Source organism: Oenanthe melanoleuca, chromosome 3 (genome assembly GCF_029582105.1).
Source record: "Oenanthe melanoleuca isolate GR-GAL-2019-014 chromosome 3, OMel1.0, whole genome shotgun sequence".
Taxonomy (NCBI): Eukaryota; Metazoa; Chordata; class Aves; order Passeriformes; family Muscicapidae; genus Oenanthe; species Oenanthe melanoleuca.
In genome coordinates, this window is record NC_079336.1 from 55,536,422 (window position 1) to 55,560,264 (window position 23,843).

The window sequence follows — 23,843 nt, forward strand, 5'->3', positions numbered from 1 at the left end:
TCTATGTTTTGCATACGTTATTATCATTGTCCTCTAGGACCAGTTTCTTTGACCTCATACTTAGCTATGTGTTCAAGGAAGGATGAGTTCAGAGAGGGTTATCAGAAGTATAAATAAATCCTTTTTTGGATTTAGCTAATTCTGTCTGGTGATCTACTGAGCAATTTTTCCAGACTCTGTCTCTTTCACAGGCAGAAACTTTGCCTTAATGCTGGCAAGGGATGGCTAAGTGCCTTGCCCCAGTAAGTTTCTGAGCCTGCTGTTCTCTCTGTGCTATGGACCATCCTAGCATACATACTTTGCACGAAGATTTTTTTGTTTTTGCTTTAATAGACCCCCCAGAGAAATCATTAGTCTTCCTGTATGGTTAGCTGGGGGAAACCAGGATAGTTGTGCATTTCAGTCTTCATCTAAAACTTATTTTGTGAGTTTTACATGAAAGCTTTGAATAAATCACAAATGGTTCTGGAAGCAAAATATAAGTTTTTGTTTTCCCCAGTGAAATTTCCAACCACCGGGCTGCAGTCTTGCTTCTATTCATACTTTCATCACCTAAAAATAAAATAAAATAAGAAACTAACTTGTGTTAAGCTTTCTTTTAGTGTGTTGTTGTGTTAGATGTATTCAGAGCACTCCTTCTAAATTGTCCAGAGATAATTTTAATGCTATTTTTCATCTCCTATGTATCCCAGCTTGCCTGAGTCAGGAAACTGGGAACTCAGCTGGTAAGGGAGAATGACTTTGGTGCTGTACTGAAGGAGAAAAAGCAGTCATTTTTCAGATAAAGCAGGCAGATGTTTAGTGACTTCAGGTTCCTCTGAGGGTCTTCAGAGTTGGTTTGATGTGTATTTTTTGGTTCCAGTTTTGAATTTAACGAAGAGAATGGATTGGGACCGAGTGTTAAGATGCTATTTCGAAAGGAGAATGATGCCTAGACCACTCAGTGAAACTTCAAGAAACCATGTTCAGAACAAGCAAAAGGAAGTAATTTCCTACATAGCAGGCATTTGTGAGATTCTCTGATGGAGGTTGTTATGGATAGAAACAGTTTGTACAGGTTGAAGGGAAAACGAAAACAACTTGGAAGATAGTTCCATTGAGGATTGTTGGATAGATAACTGGATTAGGCTCAGCACATCCTGTGAGCAGAAAATAGAAGCTAGGAGGATATATAGCAGAAATATCATATACACTGTTCTTTCCATTCCCTCAACATCCATTTGTAGGGGCTGTTGCTGAAGAATTACATGGCTGCAGGGACTGTGTCTTCACCAATGTAGCTTCACTTCTCCTCCAGTTAACTTCCAGCCTGTTCTGTTTCTATCTAGTTCTAAAACCAATTTAAACAGCTTTATTGAATAAAGATTCCAATTTTAGGCATCTGTTTTCAACCAACCAATGATTTACTTTTCCAAAAAGCACTAGCTTTGTCTATCACCTTTTCTAATGCCTTCAAATAGAACATTTGAGTTATGCAATGTCAGCAGATTTGAGACTCCTTGGTGTCCCCAAAACAGTGCTTCTGTTCATTTTGGAAAACCTGTAGAGTGATTAAATTCTCTTGTAGTTTGTTTTGGATATATCTTTTAGTCAGTTGTAGATGATAAGTAAGTCTCCAAATAAAATACGGCTTGGTGAATAGTTGAATGCAAAGCACTGACAGTAGCGTTGGAAAATTAATTATTTTATTCTGCCTTTGATTTATTAATATACAATGCCACAGAAAAGTATTCCATGTCAAATTTCAATTTTAATATTATCAGAATTGGCTATTTTTTAAAATAAGATGTGTTGATAATGCAAGAAAAGAATTTCTGTTTGGAAAGCTAATAATACACCTAGTTATGAATAGATATACCTATTACAGAAACCAAAGCATTTTAAAAAATACTTGTGTAAAAATACTATAGGTGTATTTTAAAAAAATGCAGATAGATGTTTTGATCACTTCACCTTTACTAAATCTGTCTTTAATTCATATGAGGTAGAAGTTACATGCAAGTGATGGATTTGAAATTTATTTGGATTTCCATATAGGAAGTGGTAATAAAATATAAAGTAGGAGGAGGACCTTATTGCCAGATGAGAACACAATCAGCATTGCCTGGTGTAGTTTCTGAACACAGTGGGCCATGCCTCACCTGGAAGCAGAAAAATGAATGCTAGGTAGTAAAAGATGAAGGAAACCCTTTCAGGTGCTGTGTGTGGATCTGTGCAGATGCATGCAGGCACAATGACCCTGAGATGTTGCTGCCACTTGGCCACTCACAGCTGCTCCAAAGGTCTCCTCTGTGGTCATATGTGGAGCTCATGTAGTGTCTTGGCTGCCCTAGAGGGACCCAAAAGATGTGAAAGGGCTGTGCTTAGGCTACTGAATTCAGTGCAAAAGTACTGTTTTAAAGTATGATGCATAACAGATTGGTAACTTGTACAGGTTTGTTTTATTTTTTTTTTTTTTTTTTTTTTTTTTTTTTTTTTTTTTTTTTTTTTTTTTGGTGTGTGTGTGCGTCTGAAAGAATCTCTGTAGTCAGAAAAGCAAGAACTGCTAACCTGAGCTGCATACAATTTGGAAACTTTTGCAAGAATATGTGCAAGTGAATAAAATACAGTTTTTAAAGATTGGCCTGTTACTCTTAGACATGCTGATGAAACATTTGTGCAGTCTGGCTCTCCTCACTTATTTCTTCAGACTTCTTGTCAGCACAAGACACTGATGTAGCAAAGCCAGAAGATTCAGAAGTCTCTCCTTGACACTTTAAGCTGATTCAGAATTGAAGAAAATACAAATTTTGTTTGCATATATTTAGATGTGTAAAATTTAAGTCTATTGAACAGTATTTTCATATGTTCAAAATGCTCTAGATGTCTTACACATACAAAAGTGTTATGTTGTTTTGTGACTCTTTGTTCACATCTAATAATTCTGACCTCTGGTGTTCCTTAAAATGCAGGTTATTCAATTGATTAATATTTTTTGTTGGCATAAGATGTAATTACCTAGGAACAGTCTGTAAATGAAGCAGGTTCTGAGTACATGGACAGAATTAAGAAAGGAATTCATGTGGAATTCAAAGATTCTGGAAAGCAAATGAGATGGTGCAGTGACAAGCATTGCCAGCCACTTAGCTGCAGAAATGCACCTTGCTGTTTATTTGAAGAGATGATGACCTTGGCAGGGTTTTCAAGCCTTCAGCATCTGGGAGATGATCAGGCCTCAATTTTTATGAACATTCTTGTTGCATTTCTGTTTGGAAGGAATTTACCTCTTCTTTGGGAGGGTGGTTTCTGTGATGCTACAGGCACTTCCATTTCTTTGAGATAAGATTATAGTATCTAAATTTTCATCCTGGGATTGTTCACAGTGGTCTCTTTTGATTGCTTCTTTACAGCTTACATTTTTAAGCAATGTGAGCCTATGAAACTTTATTTGAGAATTTTCTTCAAGTTTGTGGTGTTGTAGGTTCAGTCAGGAAGGATGTTTCAATGGAGCTGATTTGGATTAGGAGAAAGGAAGCTGATGATGTGAAACTATTAAGTAGCATAATTGAAGCATGAAGTAAAAAGCTCCACTGCTTGTGTCCCATATCCTATGTAGGCCAGATATTTTCTTTTGCAAATGCTATTTCAGGATCAGCATATCTGGGGTTTTTTAGAAAAAAATTATTATGTTTCAAGGCTTTGCCCAAAATTAGTATTTTTACAGGGTGCTAACTGTGCTTCAGACCCCGGTTTATTTATTACAGTGTTTGCAGCTGTAAATTATTTAAGCAAACTACATGTTAATGTTTTTTAACATATTTAGGTAGAAATAAATAATATACTATAGGATGAGGTAGTTCTTGCCTCTATATATTTTCTTGAAATTGGATGGCTTTTGATAAAAAGCCTGGTTATTGCTAAATATGATTGTGAAGTTGCTGTATCTATGAAAGGAAGAGAGCATGAAGTCTAGGTGAATACATTTTGTTGCTGCTCTGTAAAATGAACAAACTTACCTAGAATGTATTTAAAATGGTTAAGATTATGGTTTTCCATCATGGACTTCCATCCATGAGAGTGAAAGGTGTCAGATAGAAGTGTTATGGCATCAGTGGTTACTGACAATGTCTGGGAGATTAAAATAAATGAGAGTTTAACCCTTCAAGGCAGAAACTGTCCACCTGGCAAAATAAAAACCGTTCAACTTTGCTGCAGTTCAAACATTGCTGCTACAGTGTCTTTTATGGTGTTTTTTCCCTTGAATTCAGAATATAAGTAATCAATGAGAGATTCTTGTCAAAAAATCAACTGCTAATTCTGTCAGTGGGGCTGTGTAAGTGCATTTGCTCATGTATTTCCTCAGAATTAACATTTCAAAGGAGAAATAGGGGAAGATAATATGATCTTGCAGTGGATTTCCTACCCACCTCCCACCTTTTTTAATGAGAAGGGCCATATTATTTTTACAAAGCATCACTGAAAATAATTTATAGGGATTATTTATTCATTGATTTAAGTGAGGATGCAGTCATGCTCATCGTGCAGGTTTGTCAGTAACTTTTCAAGTATTGACAAATTTCACTCAGTTTTATCAAGGGTGTTTTTATGCAGTCTGGACACCTCAGCTAAAATAAGTAGCCATCTGCATTCAACATATATTTGTTTTGTCACAGAGAAGGTCTAGATTTTTAATAGGGCTTTTATTTTTTACATAAAAGTATGTTTTATATTATTTGATAATGAACAATGAGCAGCAAGCTAAGAATGGGAAATAGGGAAAGTGGGTTGAAATGCCTGGGAAAATAAGCTGTGTCTGAAGTCATTAAACAAGAATTGTTTAATGGTAAAATTGGATGCTGGAAATGGAGTTGGAGATATCTTTACAAGTCATCAGTGCTCAACATACGTTGTGGACTGATAAGCAACCATTTTTATATATTGCCCAAAATACTGCCTGACAGCCATGCAGTCTTCAAACACACATGACATCTACACTTGACTTGAAACTGCAGCAGTATTTTTAAGCATAGTCAAATTACACAATAGGAATAAATTTAACTACTGTTTCAATTCTAAAACTGATAAAAATGATTTATGGTATAAGCTCAAGAGAAATCCTATCCAATATTTGACCTCAGTTCCTTTTTTTAGTAAATATGTTTCACAGCCATACACAGATATTAAGTGGAGATCAGTCTCTCAAAATTGACTCTCTGAAATATTTGTAAGACACAAACTAAAATTTATCTCAACTAGAACTGTGAATATTGAAGGATAACATTTTGAATGGAAATAGTAACTTTTACTTCTGCTTCCAAATGTTTTGCTGAGGTATACCATGTGTCAGAATCCAGATTACATAAGAGGATACATCCTAGTGCTTTGTCATATCTAAAGATTGAAATGTGGGGGGGATTTGTGGTTAGTCATGGTACTAAGCATGTGCTTTCTGTGTGGTGCAGATTTTCCAGGCTGAAGTTCATATTACAGCTATGGAGCTCTTCTGGTTAATGAGCAGTGACCAGATGAGGGTGGAAAGCAAGGACAAGCATTTTTCTTCTTCAGTAGCAGATGCAGGCTTTCAATGATAGTATGAACAATAATAGGTATTCTTGTAATTTGATCTACACATATTCAACTTCCTCTGACAAAATGAAGCATAGGCATACAGGGATTGCTGCTATAGTGAAGCAAAGTGCTGAATTACTAACCCTACTATTTTGTCTTCAGCAGTCTTCAATCCTGTGTGAAACTACCTTTAACTGAAGAAAAATTCTTAATATTAAGATTATGGATAAACAGTTTTTGATCTGTCACAGGTATTGAAATCAACTTTATTTAAATTAAAATAATTATGTATTCTACATAAATATTTCTCTTCTAGTAAAAGAAATCAGGACTCAGTGTTATTATGAAATTGAGTCATAATTTTAGTAGTAGTTATTTATATTATTCTTTGTCAACATTGGCTAATCACAAATATGCAGAAGTTCCTCATAAGCAGCTCCTCTTGCACATGTTTTTTTTCCATAGAAATGTGTAAAAAAGTGAACTGAACCTTCTCATAAAAACTCCTGAAAAGCAAAATACTACTTCATATTAAGCAGGGACCATTTCTTCTTTTGCAAACAATGAACCTTTAGATAAAACAAAATTATTAATTGAGGACAGCATAGTATAATACAGATAATAGAATATAAATAAACTGTATAAAAGGTATATATGTAGCCCATGGTATATTTGGTTCAGTTTCATCATGACCAGTTTGAAGTGTGGTGTATGCATCCTGTTGAGAGTTTACATCCTTTCTGTTTTGGCTCATTGAGTGAACTGTTAAATTAATCTAGAGCTCCCTGCTGCTGAACAAAGTGGTCTCCCTTTTCATTCCTGCTATGTGCTCCTGCAATTTCTCCTAATCTGGCTCAGGAGCTGCACCAGTGTGATACTTACCTTTCAAATACAGCAAGACCATTTTGCTAATGTCAGTCTCCAGACTGGAAGCATGAAAGATGCCGGAGTGAAAAGGCAGGAGGAAGGATATGACCACTTTTGATAAACAGTTCACTGCTAAATCGCTTGAGCTGTATGGCAAAATTATTCTTTTTAAAACCCTGAGAAGCACTAAAAATCGACTTAGCAGGCTAGTTTTCAGGAAGGTGAATTCCCTGAACACTGATCAGGCATGTGTTTCCTGTGTGCCTTCCAAATGCTCCTGTGACCACTTCAGGTGAGAAGTGCCCAACAGCTCCCTGTGTGTACTCAAGTCGTTCTGAAGCTGCTGGGAGTGAGGCATGCCCAGGCTTCACCAGTCTGCATTGCTCTTGAACTTTGTCATCTAAAAAGTAGATTGCAAACAAGTCTTTTGGATCAAACCTAAAAGCCAGGAGCTTTAGCTATAAACATAAATCACATACACCCAAGATGATTCCTAGGGAGCTGGACCAATTGTCCTGGAGTAACTTGCATCTGTGCTAATAGTTTCCACAAAGCAGTGGATGAATGCAAACTACATAGTAGTAATGGTTCTGTAATTTTTTAATGTCTCAAGCTCAGGAATATTTTGGGGTAGTGCTGTTTGATGCATGCCAAATTTATCTCATATTACAGCAGTTCATAGTGTAATTGCAGAGATTCTGCAGACCTGTCCTATTTCACTAGGTTAAAAACAGCCTTGAGCTTTAGTGACCCATAGCTCATTAAAGGCAGCACTTTCCTGAGGAAGATGGTTTCAGCATCTTCATTGCCACCTCTTTATTTCTCAGCCTGATGAAGGTGGGTGATGCTGGCCTCTGCCTGCTAACCTCCTTGCAGGTGCCATGCTGGTGCCATTCATGATGTCCCACATTGGTTCTGTAGTGTGTCACCTGTCCCTACTGCTCTAATGGTGCCAGGACTATATGTACTCAAAGGAGGAGAATCAATAGAGTCTACACTATGGACTATTTTTATTTTTTATCAAGAGGGCTTTCTGTGCATGCCTATGCTATTTGAAGGAGTGTGGAAGAAAGAATTGTGCAACATCACTGCCTGAATTAGTTGTTGGTAATCAGTAACTTGGTGTAGAAGGCAGTGGAAGTGTAGTAGCAATATGCTGTCTTGTGAGACAGGGGTTAATAATCCAGAGCATGACACCCTGCTAGCAGCAGTGTTTCTTCACATTTCAGTGCTGAATCAGGTAAAGATGCCTTGGGAGTCTCTGTATCAGCTGTCTCTCCACACTAGAGATTTGCCCTTCTCTCTGTCATGTTGCACAAGTGATGCATTACTGAGGTTGTGACTGTGGAAGAGCTGTTTTAGAATTACTAGGAATGATCCTTTCTCTTAGTTGCATGATAAGAAATTAAATTTACTGGCATTTCTCCAGGGACAGAAAAGTTCCTGAAAAACTCAATTTACCACAGGTGAGAGAGGTCTCTTGACAGCAGTGTTTGCTGCTTTTAAAGCTTTTGCAACTGTAACCTCAATTCCCTGGAAAAATGGCTACTAGTTAATATTAACTCTGGTTTTCCTATAATTTGACATCATATCAAATATCAATATTCCTAAATTTCACATTTCTAATGCCAATGATTTTTGTTCCTTCTTTTTGTTTTTTGTAATTCATTAATAATAATTTCTGTGGCTTGTAGACCATTGTGCTAAATGAGTATCTGGAACTGTCTGTATATTTCACTCACCCCTTATGGATAGGAAACCTGTTGTTCTGATGGACTTCTGAACTTATAGGAGAGCCTGTATTGCAAAAGAGCCATTTCATTAAATTACTGATGGCTGTGTTTCAGAAAGACCTCCATCTTGTTGCACAAAACAATGAAAATGGTGGAAGAACAAATAAAGATAGGGGGAATGCTGAAATAATAAATAACTTTGACCTTTTTTTCCCCGTCTGTTGGCATCTAGTTACTTCCTTTGATCTTCCCTGCCTTAAACAAGCTAATATCTGCCAAGAGAGTGCAACTGTTACTGAATCACTAAGGTCCTATTTGTTCCGCTTGACAGATGACAATGCATTTTTGTCTCTCTACAGAAGCATAGACTTTGAAAGTTTTCTCCAGCAAGAAGCCTAGGTTTTCTCCAATACTAGATTTCTTTTTTTCTTTCTTGCATTTTTTCCCTTTTTTTTGGTGAGTGTGGGTTTTATTTCCCATCTCACTGTGATGGTGCACTGCTGATGATTGTGTCACCATTTTCTGTGCAGTGCTGGTTAGACAACACTCAAGTCTTGTGATTTTGCTTTTGCTCATGATTGCTCTGGCAAGAACAGAATGCTTCAACAGCTGTAGCACATATTGATGCTTCAGTTGCATTATGCTTAGTTTGTGGGCGTCATTTGTGATCGCTCTCTTTGTTGCTCTGTGATTTTTTTTGAACAATTGTTGCTAGTGCCAGTTCATCAGTTCTGTACAGGTTTCTTGTATTTGCAAATGTTGGATTGTTTGATAGCTGGATCAAAAGATTTTATATTTAGAGTTTAGAAAATAGACCTGTTGTATTAAACAATACAACTTCAAAACAGAAGCAGGAGATACATTTCCAGGTCTATTTAATTTTGAGGAGAAATGGAGACACTTGTTCTTTAAGGGTGCTGCATTTAGTCACTGATATATTTAAATCTGGGCTATTGAGTAAACATTCTTTGTTCTAAGTATACCTTGTACTTAGCACAAGGAGAACCTAGTTTCTGATGGTGATCTTAGGTGTTCCTGAGTTCAAATAACAATCACAATAGAACTGAATGTTTCGCATTTGGTTTTTCATTTCAATTCCATTGACCGTTCTTGTAGGCTTGTCAAGTCAGCTTCAAAAATTCTTCTATGGAGTAAGGAGGATATGTTATATCACAGAACCAGAATTTTATAAAGCTTGCAAGTCATTCCCAAAAAATGAGATATAACTTCTTCTGATTTTGAGTTTCTCTGATGGTTGGAGATGATGTGTGTGTGAGGATCAGACTTAGGCCTTGATCCAGGAAAGCACTTAAACTCATAATTTAGCTCATCATGATCAGTGTCCCTGGAGTCAACAACTGATCCAAATTATCATGAATGATATATAGTACAGCCTTATTTAGGACTATATATTTAATACAGTCCCTATCAGTTAAAAAAAAAAAAAAAGTTAACTTATCAGAAAATACCTTATAAGGATTTATTTCAAGATCCTTCTAGCTGTGCCATGTCTTCTCTATGTCTGTTGTGGAAGAAGCCACTAATTAGCTCCAAAATGCATCTTTTAGTATAGATGGTGCATTTCTACTATTTAAATGGAATAGTGTCTTCTGATGGATCCTCTTACTGAGACTTCTTTTGTAGAAGGTCTGAATTTTTGTTAGAATTAAGAAATATTTTCTTAACTGGTGATAGAAAATTTTGAGAACTAGACCAGGGCAGACAACACTTATCCAGGCTACAGAGGCTTGTTGAATTAACTCATAGCATTTTTCCCTGCAACATCTACCATACTTTTATCTCTAGAATACTGATTTTGCTGCTTTGCCTGGGGTCTGCACAGGACAAATGCAGCCAATACCTTCCATGCTAGACATGGTAATTTTTAATGAACATTTGCTGTCTGACTCTGCTTTTCTAGATATGGTTCAGAGGGATGACTAATGGCAGGAATGAACCACTCAGATATGGCTGTAGCTGTTCTGGTCTGGTAGGGCAATAACAGCCTGTTCTTGACATCAGGGAGAGAATATAGAAACATGTATAACAGCACTGATTAATTCAACAACTTGTGGACTTTTCCTCTTGGACTTTAGATCTGTGAGAATAGGCCCAAAGGTAAACTGAGACACCTTCCTTGTGTGGCACTGGCAGCAGTCCAGGGGCTCTGTGATAATCTCTAGGCAGATAGCAGAACCTAAGACATACAAGAGGACTTGATGTGCTGTCTGCAGATTATTCCCAGGTACATGTAGGCATGCTGCAATAGCAGAGGTTGATTGACAGTGATTAGGGGAGTAAATAAAGCAAATCCAGAAGATGCCCAGAAAGTGAGGGACTTTTGCTACCAGTGTCTGGTAGATGAAAATGGGATGCTGAAAACAGCAAAACTTTTGCAAGTAATTTGGGTGAAGAGTTTTCTTGGCCTCAGGGTCACAATAAGTGTAACTGCTTGAGGTGACAGGGTTAGCCTCATCACAAGAACCTTGGAGGTTCAGCTTCTAGGGAGGAAATGTGAATGTGTAAATGTTAAAGCCAAATTTAGTGTATTTGAATACCATTACTGAAGAGAAATGAGTGAAGAAACTAGGTCATGTCATAAGATTAGTTTTATGCTTTTTTCTGTTTTGGGGTTTGGCTCTACTTTCTAAGTACTTGGACACTCTGGTTACTTTACTGTACAGGTACCTGCATTATATGTATGTAAAGGAGAAACACTGACACTGGGAATTAATGGCACTTCAGAATGAGTCTTTTGGTGGAGATAGTTATCTTCATCAAAAAAGGCAGCTGGTTTTGTTTTGTGGAAGCCACAAAAGGCAACTGATTATTTATCACCAATGTCTTAGTGAGTGTTCAAGCATAGTCTGCCATTGACTACTGAGAACAGCAGGCCCACTGCTAAGGCAATAGGCAGCAAAGGTATTTTGGATAACAACTGGAGTCATTTACAAAAATGCTAAGAAGATACAGAAGGCCAGTAGAATTTTTTTCCTTCCTAACTCATGAAATGTGTAAGATCTTGAAATGAGGCATCTGTGAAAAATGGGGTAATAGGCCATCATCACCAATTAATCTCTCCTGAGTGTTTTGGTGCAGATCTGTGTATTAGACACATAGAATCATGGAATAAATTGGAAGGAATATTAAGATATCATCTAGTTCAAACCCGTGCTCAAAGAAAGCCTAAATCAGGCCACTCAGGGACTTGTCTAGTTGAGCCTTGAACTCAAAGTTGAGTCTCATCCTCAGAGGAGTTCCAGCATCTCTGGACAGTGCATTCCCGTATTATATCATTTCGAATGGAAAAAGTCATACTTAATATTGAATCAGAATTTCCCATAGTCCATCTCATGTCCTGTTGCCCTTGGACTGTCACCATGCACCTACAAGATGTGTTTGTCTCTCTATTTTCTCTGTATTATCTCTCAGATGGTTGTAGATAGCAGTAAAGTACTACTGTGTCTTTTTTGCTTACAAGTTGAGAAGGCTCTGCTACCTGAGCCTGTCCTTATATATCCTGACCATATTGGGATCTTAGGAGGACTACAAGGATGTCATGAGGGTATGCAGGGAGGAAATTCGAAGGGCCAAAGCCCAAGCAGAGTTTTATTTGTCTGCTGCCATAAATGAGAGTAAAAGATGCTTCTATAAATACAGCTACCCCCAGCTGGTCACAAGTGCTGTTCCTCAGTGCTCAGAGTTGGTGCTGGTCCTGTTCAACATCTTTATTGTTGATCTGGACAAATTTAGTGCCCTCTCAGTTAGTTTGCAGATGACACCAGGCTGGGTGGGAATGTTGATCTGCTTAAGGAGAGGAAGGCTCAGCAGAGGAATCTGGACCCACTTTCATTTCTTTAATCTAATAAACAAAACTTGAGAGTTTTGTTTATGAGGTTCACCACATAAATGGATTAAGCAGGTGTCTTATTTCTGACTGTGTTTGGGAGCTCAGGCATGGGAATATTCAATCATTTTGAAGATGCCTCTCCCTTAAGCCAATTGCAAGACATCCAAAAATTAGTTTTCTTGCTAGACTAATGCTAGTGATCATGGTGATCAGTCAGTCCATTCAATTTTTCTCTAAACGTGGGATACTAAGCCACCATTTTGCATTTCCCAGCTCATTTTGGTTTTTACATAAAGCTAGATCTATGAGAAATATTCTTTTAGGGTGTTGTGTTTGTTATTAAGCATGGAATGTTGCTTAATCTGAAATCAAGGTGTCATTGCTTTTCTACCAGTGAACATCCTTGTTCACAAGTAGTTAACATTTTGTGCAGGAAACCAGAGAAATGTTCTTTTTTGCTTCTGTCTTTCTGCACCCATGAAAATATCTACTGACTCTTTAAAACATCAGTATTTGCTAATATCTTTTGAGTTTGTCCAGAGTACTCAGGTATTTTGGCCCATTTTACATATGTAGTAAGCCATTTATTCTGTATGAGTCTGGCAGAATTATTTAGTTTTATACTCTCCCATCTTTGAGGTACAAAAAACTGAAAAAATGCACAAGTTACTTATATTACAGGATGTCTTCTCCTCCTTTAGGAAAGGGTATGTTTTTAGCATGTTGTTTTCTAATGCTGAATTGAAAAAGGAGATGGTGCCCCATTTTGGTTTCAGGAAATTCAGTCTGTACATCTGGGGACTGAAATTCAGTCTTGAAACTGACAAAATAATCTGCACTTAATCCCAGACTATGACTCTGCCCCAGAAGAGTAATGAAAGGGGAAAACATTCTGTATTTATACTAGTTTGGACTCTAGCATGTCATTCATTCTTTTGGTAAATTTCGTGCCCAGTAGAGCCAGGACTAAGATCTGAAAGAGGGGAGAGCAGACTCAGCCAGGAAAGAGCTTTTAGAAATCATCACTCTTAAAAACTTGCAATGTTTTCAAGGGTAGAAAAATTGGCCAAAGGTGGATGGAGTTTCAGAGGAATAGCAAAAGGCAACTCTGTAATACACAGAGTTTCAGCTCCTTGCCAGATTTAGAGTTCCTGCTCCAAACTCCTTATTTGCTGCAGCAAAAGGGTTTCTTGTTTTAAAAAAGGGTTTCTAGAAATCTCTAGGGAGGGAAAAGCAAATAATTTCCTTCCAATTGGCTCAGATTCTTCCAAATTATTATCACTGACCTCATCACTGACACACAAAATTTCCAGCTGAATGGCTAAAATCTTATAGTGTCATAAACAGATGTAAAGAAAGTCTTAACATTTTAAATGTCAGAATACTTAACTGAAAAGATATGCTGACATCCTAGCCTAATATTTCTTGTGTTTGCACAGATAATTTCAGAGTATGTATTAAGTCTTTCATCAAATAACAGGTAAAACTGAAGGCATATTTAAAGGCTGTAATTTATGAACACACTTGTGGAAAAATTGCATTTAACAGTACGTCATTTGCAAAAAAAACGATTTGGACCAATTTTTTTTTTTTTAAAGCCTCTACCTACATTTGACATGTGAAAGCAGAAGATCCCATTTTGACAGGAAAACCAACTTAAACCAAAAATTTAAGGTGAGAAATCTTAGGTCTAGCCTTTTGGTGCCATGGCTACTTATAGTGAGTTTTTTGGGAGTAGTGGAAAAAAGAAGTATACAACTTTGTATCAACTTATAAAACTTTAAATGTTCAAAACTTCCTCTAACAGCATGAAGCACTTATCTCTCCTCAGAGCATAAGGAGTTTTTAAGCATGCCTCATTTGCCTAGTGGTATCAAGAGCTTTAATTTTTTTGTACTTTTTTTTCCCCAGAGAAGATTTATAAGGCAGTGGGGTAGATGGTGCTGTTCTCCAGCTGTCTGTCTTGAGGAGTTTCCTCACTGGACTAAGCACAACATAATTTCTCTGTAATGTTACTGTGGAATCTTGGAAAAACATAATGTTCCTCCTGTTGTGTACAATAGATTCTTCTTTAATTGCAGCAGCTAAAAAAAGCTTCTATCTTTATAGCTGTGGAACCAAAGCGACAAACTTTATGGTCTTTCACTGTCAGCAGGTTTACAGAAAATTTATAGGATATGCTCTGAGTTCACCACTTTTTGTTGCAATAGTTACTAAAACTAGCACTGAAAAATGCCTGTTGTAGAATGGAGTTTTGCTTTGTCTTTAAATTTTCCTGTAATGTTGATAGCCTTTGTATATATTTATATATTTAATTTATACATAAACTTATATATGCATGTATATACTTTTGCATACTATACTTTATATAGCATATTTTGGTTTATCTCCTTTTCCCTCATACTTCTGTTTTATCTTGTCCAAAATGCAAAATATGTCCAGACTGCTCTTTTTTCCTTTAATTTTTTTTTCTTTTTAATCCTATAAAATGAACTTATTTTGCTACCATTCTCTGACTGCCTTTCAGGATTTCTAGTCAATAGAAAATTATTGATGTTAATGGCACTGAAATCCCCACACTTCCTTCCAGTTATTTAGAGAAGTTAAAATAATATCTTCTATATTTTTTTAATTATCTGTTTTCTTTTTTCTGTTTCTGAGATCACTTCACTAGTTCCACAATATTTGACATCAGTGGAAGAAAGCTACTTTTATGGTTTTTTTTAAGCTATGTTCCAGTTTTGAAATGGTGGACCCATGATCCAGTAGAGCCAAACTGCATTATGCATAGTCTGCTAACTTAATCTGATCATGGTTGTCACTTGTCAACAAACGAAAAAAAAAAAATTAGATACAAACTATTCTCAATTAATCAAAATAAGCATAATTTGCCTTTAGAAACATAACTAAATATTTTTCAGCTGTAAATGGAGCTGTTTTAACCACAAAGCAGCAGAAATGTGATTTAATGTTGTTTCATTTGATATTTTGTTACTGTAATCAGAATAAATTCCCCACTCTAGAAAATCTTAGTTGAGCACTGGAACTTTGGCCTATCTAGACAAGGAAAACAGAAAGCTTGAAAATTTTAAAAGGGGAACACAGGATTTAATCACTCACTTTCATTTATCTAAACTATTAATTTCTCATTTCCATGAGAAGAGTAGTGCCTGAGTCCTCACTGTTTCATCCCAGCTATTCTCATTAAAATCCCTGTGTATGAAGATGCAGTTTCTGCTTTGATCTTCTTTGCTAACATGTCTGTAGTGCTCCTCAGCCACAGGAGGGACTGGTCCCTCCTACTTCTTCAGTATTCATTAAATGCTGTTTCCTTTCCTTCCTGCGCAGGCATAAATCTGGATGGATCAAAGCCAAATTTTATTCAGAAATACAGCAAAACCCCCAATCTATACCCAATCTCAAGTTAAGATATCTTCAGATTTTGTAGAACCAGTTCCTCTCTATTTTTATGTATCTATGCATCTCCTGTAGCATGTGCTCAGCAACTCCATAACAATATGACCTTCATTAAGCTGACAGAAATACATGGGGCAGCTTGGCTCAGCTGAATATACAATAGTTGAGAAATTACTAGATCTGAGAACATAGATTTCCCCATTTTGAACACATCTATCTAGCACTAGAAAGGAAGGTGCTGCAGCCAATTAATATTTTTATTTACTTTTTTTTATTTACTCTCTCTAGTTGCTACATGTAACAAAAAACCAAAAACCAGAGTGAATGAGGCAAGCCCTTCTGTATGAGGTCTGCATAGTTTTAAAGGCATACATGATGTGGGATTTAGAAAAACCAAGTCTTTGCATAAACTTCTTTCTAAACAGCACTAAATATCATTGCTGTATCCTGTACCCATTCCCATACTGTAGTATTTCTAGGGCATGTAAAATCTGACATGTAATAGATCAGATTAAAGTGAGTGGTGAAGTAAGTCCAGACCTTTAAGCATGAATACTAGGCTTTAGAAACCTAGATCTCATTATTCTGAGAGGTGAGTCCACAGACAGGTGCCATCTCTAAAGCAGGCTGAAGTGTTTGTTAATTTGGGGCAAGCAGCACAGTCTTTACCATGTAGGACAAGAGAGAAAACAACCCTCTGATAACATGTTGCATTTCACAGTTTCTTTATATCTAAAAATCCCATATATATTAAGCAGAATCAAAGCCTGATTTTTTTTTTTTTTTTCAGTATGCAAAAATCAAAGTTCATCTTCTTCATTGCATTTGGCTTGACACACCCCCCACCACACACTTGCCCTCTCTTGCTTTTCTTCCACAGGAAAAGTAAGTCAGACATTACAGGATGCTGTCACAGAGGTTCTCAGCCAATCCCCAAGATCTTTTTTGTGGCACTCACATTTTTTTCTCTCAAGATGTGTACAAGGCTGTGTGCTGCATGAATTCTGCAGCTGTCTATTGCTGAGCCCTTCTGTGGGAGGCCTGTGGCTTGTGGAGGGCTGCTCTTAGGGCCCCTAGTTTAAATGGTACACAGCAGAAATGATGGTGGTTCAAGTTAACCTTGCAGTATGTTTGATGCTATTTCCATCTGATGGAAATAGTAAATATTTGACTCCCTGGAAACATACCACCTCCCAAAAATAATTAATGAGGTTCTTAAAAATTGCATTAAAGGAGCACAGGGCACACTCAGAAATCAACTCTCCATTTGCTTACTTCTTTTGTCCATCTTCTGCATAGCTATTACACTGGAGCATTTTATTTCATGTCAATATTTTAGTTTTAACAGAGCATACATATTGGAAAATGCTTTAGAAGAAAATTCAATGTATTTGTAGCACACTATAGAAGTGGATACTTTTTGTGGCAGGTAGATTCATATTAATTCTTAGATTATGCAGCTTAATAAGAGCTAATGCCTTTTCTATGCATTTCAAAGCACAAAATGAAAGGTGTAAGGGCTTAAACTCCTAACTGCCATTCATTTCAGCCTGTGCAGCCCTGCAGCCTGGCTGCTGAGAGCTGTGCTTACTTGCTGTTTTGTGAGTCTCTGCACATGCACGGTCGCCCACTCTAAGAGAACATGCACACACTCTCTATTTTCTCTCACACTGTCTGGCATACTTTCAGCATAACTCTTCGAAGACTTTCTGAACTGCTGGGTATGGTTGTCTGATTATTATTTTTTTAACTGGGAACATGTTTAGTCCAGTGTTATTTAAACAAGCTTATCTCTTTGATCAAAGTCTACAATCTGAAATTTGAACAGGGTAGGGAGGGTGGCTGGGTGAGTGAGGAAATATATCAAGTACATAGCTGTGCGTGTGCTGATGTCTCAGCTCTGTGCCTGCGAAGGTAAAAACATATATTGCTTCAGAATATTCTTGAAAATATAAAAAAACTTTGGCTATTTTAGTACAAGTTCTGAAAGCACAGTATTATTTCTAAAATAAAACCGGTTTTAGTAAACTTTTCTTGACACTTCAAGTGACCTGCATATTCAGTTTTTCAGTTTCTTGGGTTTTTTGAAGGTTGAGCCAAATCACTGTGGAGTTGTTTAAGTATATCATAGGTTTTGCTAGTATTCAAAGCACACTAACTGGAGCCCATATATTAATGCATTTAGAGTTGACATTAGCCTATTTCATTGACTGAACCGCAGACGACAGCAATGAAGCTGGAGAGCTTGAAACAGTTTCTGGAGGTTTTCATTTAGCTCGCTCAGGAGAACTGGTTTGTGCGAAGTTAAAATTATATGGAATGAGATTGCAAGAAGAAGCATGCATGCCACACCTTTTCATTATGTTCTTTCTTTTCCTTTTTTTTTTTTTTTTTCTAAATATAACTTTGAGAGGCATGTCAGGGTTTTTTTTAAGCTGATCCTATTTGATTATTTTAGATTACTTGATTTCGTAGTCTCATTTCAAAATTCAAGTTTGCTAAGCTTTTGTTCACAAGACTCGGGAAAAGAATTTCCTGTATTCAATTTATGTATCATGCAATCAAATAACCATCTCCTAACTGTGGCAAAATGTGAGTGATGTTTAGCTCATCATTTTACAGAATAAAAAGAAGCAGGCATAATTTTCTAGGCTAGTCTGAAGCTTTTCATTGCTTTTTTATTATTATTATAGTACTCTAGTAAACGCAAGTTGCTGTTGCTGACGAAAATATAAATCTTCTCTTCTGCACAGGTACCATGCACACTTTAATTTTGTGAGCTGGCTTTATTGACTGGGGCTTGCTCTCCACACACCCAGACACACAAACATACACAGACACACACACAGACAGACACACAGACGGGCACTTGCACACACACACACACGCCCTTGCACACACACACACACACACACACATTCTGCTTTGCCCTATCTCGGTTACAGCGCAGTCCTGCCCAGGGTCAGTACAATGTACACATTACATATTTCTAGCAAACATGAAAATGAATCAAACAGGGGGGGAGATAAGCACAGATAGATTGGAGCCTGCTGAGGAAATAAAAGGCAGTAATCTGACTGACCACTGGACTAGTCTTCCTGGTTGGATTTAAGTGTTCTTTCCCGTTAGCTGCTGCAAAGCACTGTACCCTGAAGTGAAAAATTAAACGATTAGTAAGAATGAAGTAACATTTAGACGGACAATTCTTTGGTATAACTCCAAACTAATTGTTTCTGAAGTGATGTTTAAACCAGCGTCGGCACAAGGAAAGGGTTCCTGGCTGGCAGCCAGCACCTTGCAAAGCATATTAGTGCAGATGAGGAGTTCCTAAAAGTTAGAGAGAGGCAGAGGGAGGGAAGAAGAGAGAGAGAGAATGTGCATTTTCAGTGCTCACTCTGCGTTTGTTTGTATCCTCCTCCTTGCCGAGATTAGAGGAATACCTGAGTAGTGCTGCCTTATTATGATTTCTGCTGAGCCTCAGAATAGGTTCTGGTATTTTTTTTAGGTGGACTGCCAGCTGCCGATCTCGCTGTTGACAGTAAAAGCAGATATGTTCCTTGCTCACTGCCATTAGTGCTGACCATGACCCTTCACACCAAAACCTCTGGAGTTACCCTGCTGCACCAGATTCAAGGCACTGAACTGGAGACACTGAGCAGACCTCAGCTGAAGATTCCCCTGGAAAGACCGCTCAGCGACATGTATGTGGAGACCAACAAGACAGGAGTTTTTAACTACCCAGAAGGAGCCACCTATGATTTTGGTACTACGGCTCCCGTCTACAGCTCTACTACGCTCAGTTATGCTCCTACTTCTGAATCTTTTGGGTCCAGCAGTCTGGCAGGATTTCACTCACTGAACAGTGTCCCACCAAGCCCAGTGGTGTTCTTGCAAACGGCACCCCAGCTCTCGCCGTTCATCCATCACCACAGCCAACAGGTACCCTATTACCTTGAAAATGATCAGGGCAGCTTTGGGATGAGGGAAGCTGCCCCTCCAGCCTTCTACAGGTAAATGCTGCAGAGTTTTTTCTTTCTTATTTAAGCAGATGATCTGAGAAAATTAGAATGTAGAAATCCGTTATGCCCTAATATTTGCTTTTTGTGTAAAGGAGCTTGTGATTTAACTGAATCATCGGTGATATCTAGACTATAAGAAATAGCGTAGAATAGCACAAACTGTAATTCACAGCCCAGTGTGACTGGTAGCTGTAAATTTTGAAAACCTGTAAAAATAACACCCAATCAGATAATGGATATAAATATTTCCTGGGAAAACATGAAACCGTAATTGATTAAAGAATGGCAAATGAACTCGGTGTAGTGATGCATTATAATACTGTCTGAAGTAAAAAGACTTCCACCATCACACATTTTTCAGTGTGAGTGGTTGTTTGTTCAGCTCTTAGCTGGTAGTAAGGATATTTTTCTCCTCTGTCTTCCTTTGCATTGTGAGAAGTGGCTTACATAGGAAGTTGTTCAGAAGCACTATATCCTTTTTAATCAAAGTGTTAGAGTTGACTCAGTGACAGTATTTCGGTCAGTAACCACCTTCCCGAGCTATCCAAAGAGCTCTGTGCATATTAACATGCATTTTTCATTGGAGGGCGATATGTATTAACTGTAAACCTGGCATGCTGCTTTTCAAAAGAAACTTGTTCAGTCTGGTTTTTAGTACTTTTGTCCCTCGATAGGAGGTTGGTTCTTGTTTTCTCTTTTTAGTCCGGAATAAAAAGATAAAATTATCATTGAAAGGGGAAAATAAATTTCCTCGGTTTAAATATTTATTGTCATTTGTGAAAAAAAATTACATCTTTTCTTGAAGTAAGTGACAGAAACTGATAGAATTATGGCTTTTAAAAATGTAAATCGTCATATATACCAATACCCACGCTGCTAATGTTTTGTGCAGTGTTTATAGCATAGTTTTGTGTCAGCTTATTATACTGGGCTTCTCTGAATCAAAGTGAACAGTTAATGTCCTTTTTTCTGAACTTTGTGGGTCTCTGTTGATTTGAAAGGTACAGGTGAGTTTGTTAGAAGTGTAACAACTCTGAAAAAATAAAAGTAAGTAATTTTTCCCATGTTGAGGGCCAGACTCTGCTAGACTTATTTGCACAATATAACATGTTACCATAAACAGCAACCTATGTTCTTAAGTCTAACTCAGCCTGACTAAGAATCTGGTAGTAAAATCCAGTCCCAGAAAACAAAATTACTGCACATTATTGCAATGGATTAGGCAGTTTGGGGGAGCAGATAGAATAAAGATCGGTGAAATGATAGATAATGGTTATGTTAAATTGTCCAATACAGTGCTCTGTAAACTGAATTGATTCAAACAAAATTCATTTTAGTGCAACCAAATACAGTATTTCCTGGAAGAAAGAGTACATGTCAGAGCATAGTGATCTTGAATGATTACCAGTAACTTGAAAGTTAAACTGCACTTTGTGCTCAATTAAAAGACTTTTTGTCTTTTAATGGTGAGTGTCCTGTGCAAACCTATGGTGAAGTGTGTAAGCAACCTTATGCATCTAAACAGTGGAGCAGTGAGTTTATGAAATTGAAATATAGAGTCAGAAAATGTTCTATAGTCAGGCATTGTACTTCAGGAGGATTCAAACCTAAAAACCACCTGAACATAAAAGTTGCTATGGGAATAGCATTCTTTTAATTTTTAAGCAGTGAATTGAGGTGAGACCCTTTAAAATAAAATTAAGATACTTTTTTAGTTTAATAACTTGAGCAAACGTGTGAGACCAGTGCTGTATTCCCCTTTTCCTGACATTTCTGATCAAGGTTGTGTGTCACCCTTGGAGATGTGTATTCGCCATTTGAAATTGCTGAGGCTTAATGCAGCAGTAATTAGGTGAATTTATGATCTTGGATATGCCAGCAGGTTTATCTGCATACACTGTTATACAAATGATTTAATGGCCCCTTCCAGCCATAACTCTGTGGAATGCATCTTATGTGGTAATAAGAAATGTGTTTCAAAGTGCTTGCTATGATTATCTTTTGTTAACAGGCATGGTCCTGTTGAAATGAAATTATTTAAAAACTTTGCTTTTTCTGCTTTTCATTCGTGTGAGTTTGTATTTACAAAGTTTTTACCCTCACAACATTAAACATTAGGTCTTTATTCTTGTCTTTTGGCATGAGTCCAATCATTAGTAGTCTGTCAAAAATAATTTAAATAGGTGTTCACTGCCTGGGAAATATTTAAATGTCTAACTATTTGGTTTAAGAAAAGTTCTCTAAAAAATCCAATTTGCTTTATTTATTTGGCTAGTCTCATTGGTTTCAGTTGGGTTATGGTAGAAAAGGGCAGTGTAATCTGACAATGAATAAATTGATGCTGGAGATTGAAAGATGTCTAATTACCAAAATAGTGAGGTTCTGGAACAACCTACCAGTGGTAGGAGTGGTAAAGGCAAAAAATCTTAAAGCAGAAGCCCTAAAAAAAGTTGTAATGAATCATGATTAGTTTATGATATGGCTGCCTGCTTCTATAAAAAGTCATGTAACCTAAGACCCAGGAAGACTCTTCTGCAATTCTCATTTACCTTTCTGAATTGTGCTGGTTGGCTTTTACGGCTGAAATATTTGCTTTGTCTCACCCTATTCTACTCTGAATTTGACATGCAAGTGCTGCATTCAGTGATACAAGTATCTAGGACAATAAATAAACACTATAGGTTGGAGATGAGATGATACTCTGTTCGATACTTCGACAAAATGTTAAAAATCTTCAGTCACAAAAGTAAAAAATTACTGTACGTGGTAAGGAAAACTTTTAATATCTTTTATTTTGTTAATAAGTGTTCAAAATCATACAGCCTATAGACAGATATGTATTTATAGCTTTATAACTATGTCTGCTAATTCTGAAGTTATATCTTGTTTCAAATAGTTACTCTTTTTTCTAAAAGAGTTAGTCTTGTTGTGAGATACTGGCAGGCATCTATATCTAGCTGAAGAATATAATGATACATGAAAAGAATGGTTTTAAAAGGCTGCAATAAATATAGTAATGTTCCTTCTGGAATCTCTAAATCATGAGGCATCAGAATTTGAGAAGCTGGAGAAAAAGGGCTTAATTAACTCAAATTGTGCTATCTATACCTAGACCCATTTTATGGCTGATTTTGTGGCTATTTTTATAGGTAGCCAAACTAAAATACCTTTTTCTTTTCTGACAATGTCAAATCTAATTTTAAAAACTTTATTGATAATTTTTAGTAGTGGGTTTTTTTATTATTAAATGCTGACTAATGGTTGATAATTATTACAGGAAATCTTGTACTCATGACTATTACAGTAATTAACATAAATATTTCTTTTGTTCTTAACTATTGAATTTGAGTTCAGGTAATTTCTGCTTATTTCCTCTCACTTTTCAGCAAGTTTTGATCCACTCAGGGAAATATCGAGTCTTTCAGTAGCTAATTTACCTCGGTAGATTCCTACAAGCAACAGCAGAATGTCCTTTTTGCTCTGCAAGTGTGTGACATTCTTGTGATGTCCCACTGAGACTGCACCTCCTGCTCCCTGATGAGAAAGCTGTCTGTCAGTCTGTAGAGAGGGACAGAGGCTGGGCAAATCAGTGTACAAACACAGTAACAGATTAATTGCTCCCTCACTTTAGAGACTAGTTTGTATCTTCTAATACTTCAGGCAATATGTTTAGATTAATGCCAAAAAGTGTTTGTTTAGCATTAGCCACAATTATCAAACAGCAATTGAGTCTGCTGTTCTAATCAATATGATCACAGCTTTAATTTTAATGCTTGCAAAAATTGAGAAAAATTACAGATGTAGATTGATCCCTTTTCTGTCGTAATTCATAAATCCATCGGTCGCAAAAATAGTTACGTAACCAAATACATAAGATTTGTTAACCTTGTCTGATTAATTGTGAATTTCTCTAGCTGTCCATGCTGAGTTCAAAACTAAGTTTTTTTCCAAATTTTAAAATCAAAAGTGTTAAAATAAGTGCAAAGTTCAAAGATTATTTTTCTTTTCTTATTTTTTTAAAGTGTAGCATGAAGTATTTCATAACAGGGAGTGTGATGTAAGGTAGTATTTTGCTTTCCTTTTTTGTTTATTTTTCTCTAAAACATCAATCTGCTCAGAGGTCCTTTCTTGAACAGTTCAAGTGTTCATGCATTTTCTTGAACACTTGGAGTGTTCCTGTTTTCCAGCCTTGTGCTGATATCTCTGACAATTTTGCAGCAATTGATGACTGTAATAAAAGAGACAGAAAAACATGGAGTTGTCTCATGGATAGTTTCTTATCTCATGGAAATGCTGTAAAGATAAGCCCATTAAGTGCTCTGAGATGCTTACACATGACAATTATGAGGGATTTGTGCAAACCCACTTTGGAGTTTCTGCAGCCCTTGGAGCATGTGCTGGTGTGGATCC

The 23,843-nt window shown here is 36.9% G+C and overlaps 1 protein-coding gene across 1 annotated transcript in view; it reads left to right on the forward strand.

The window, feature by feature from the left end:
• Positions 1-17,288: 17,288 nt before the first annotated feature.
• ESR1 (estrogen receptor 1) overlaps positions 17,289-23,843 on the forward strand; it is a 104,218-nt gene continuing 97,663 nt past the window's right edge. The window contains 2 exon segments of the mRNA XM_056488587.1: positions 17,289-17,328; positions 18,920-19,424. Coding sequence (XP_056344562.1) covers positions 17,304-17,328; positions 18,920-19,424 — 530 coding nt within the window. The 5' untranslated portion in view covers positions 17,289-17,303.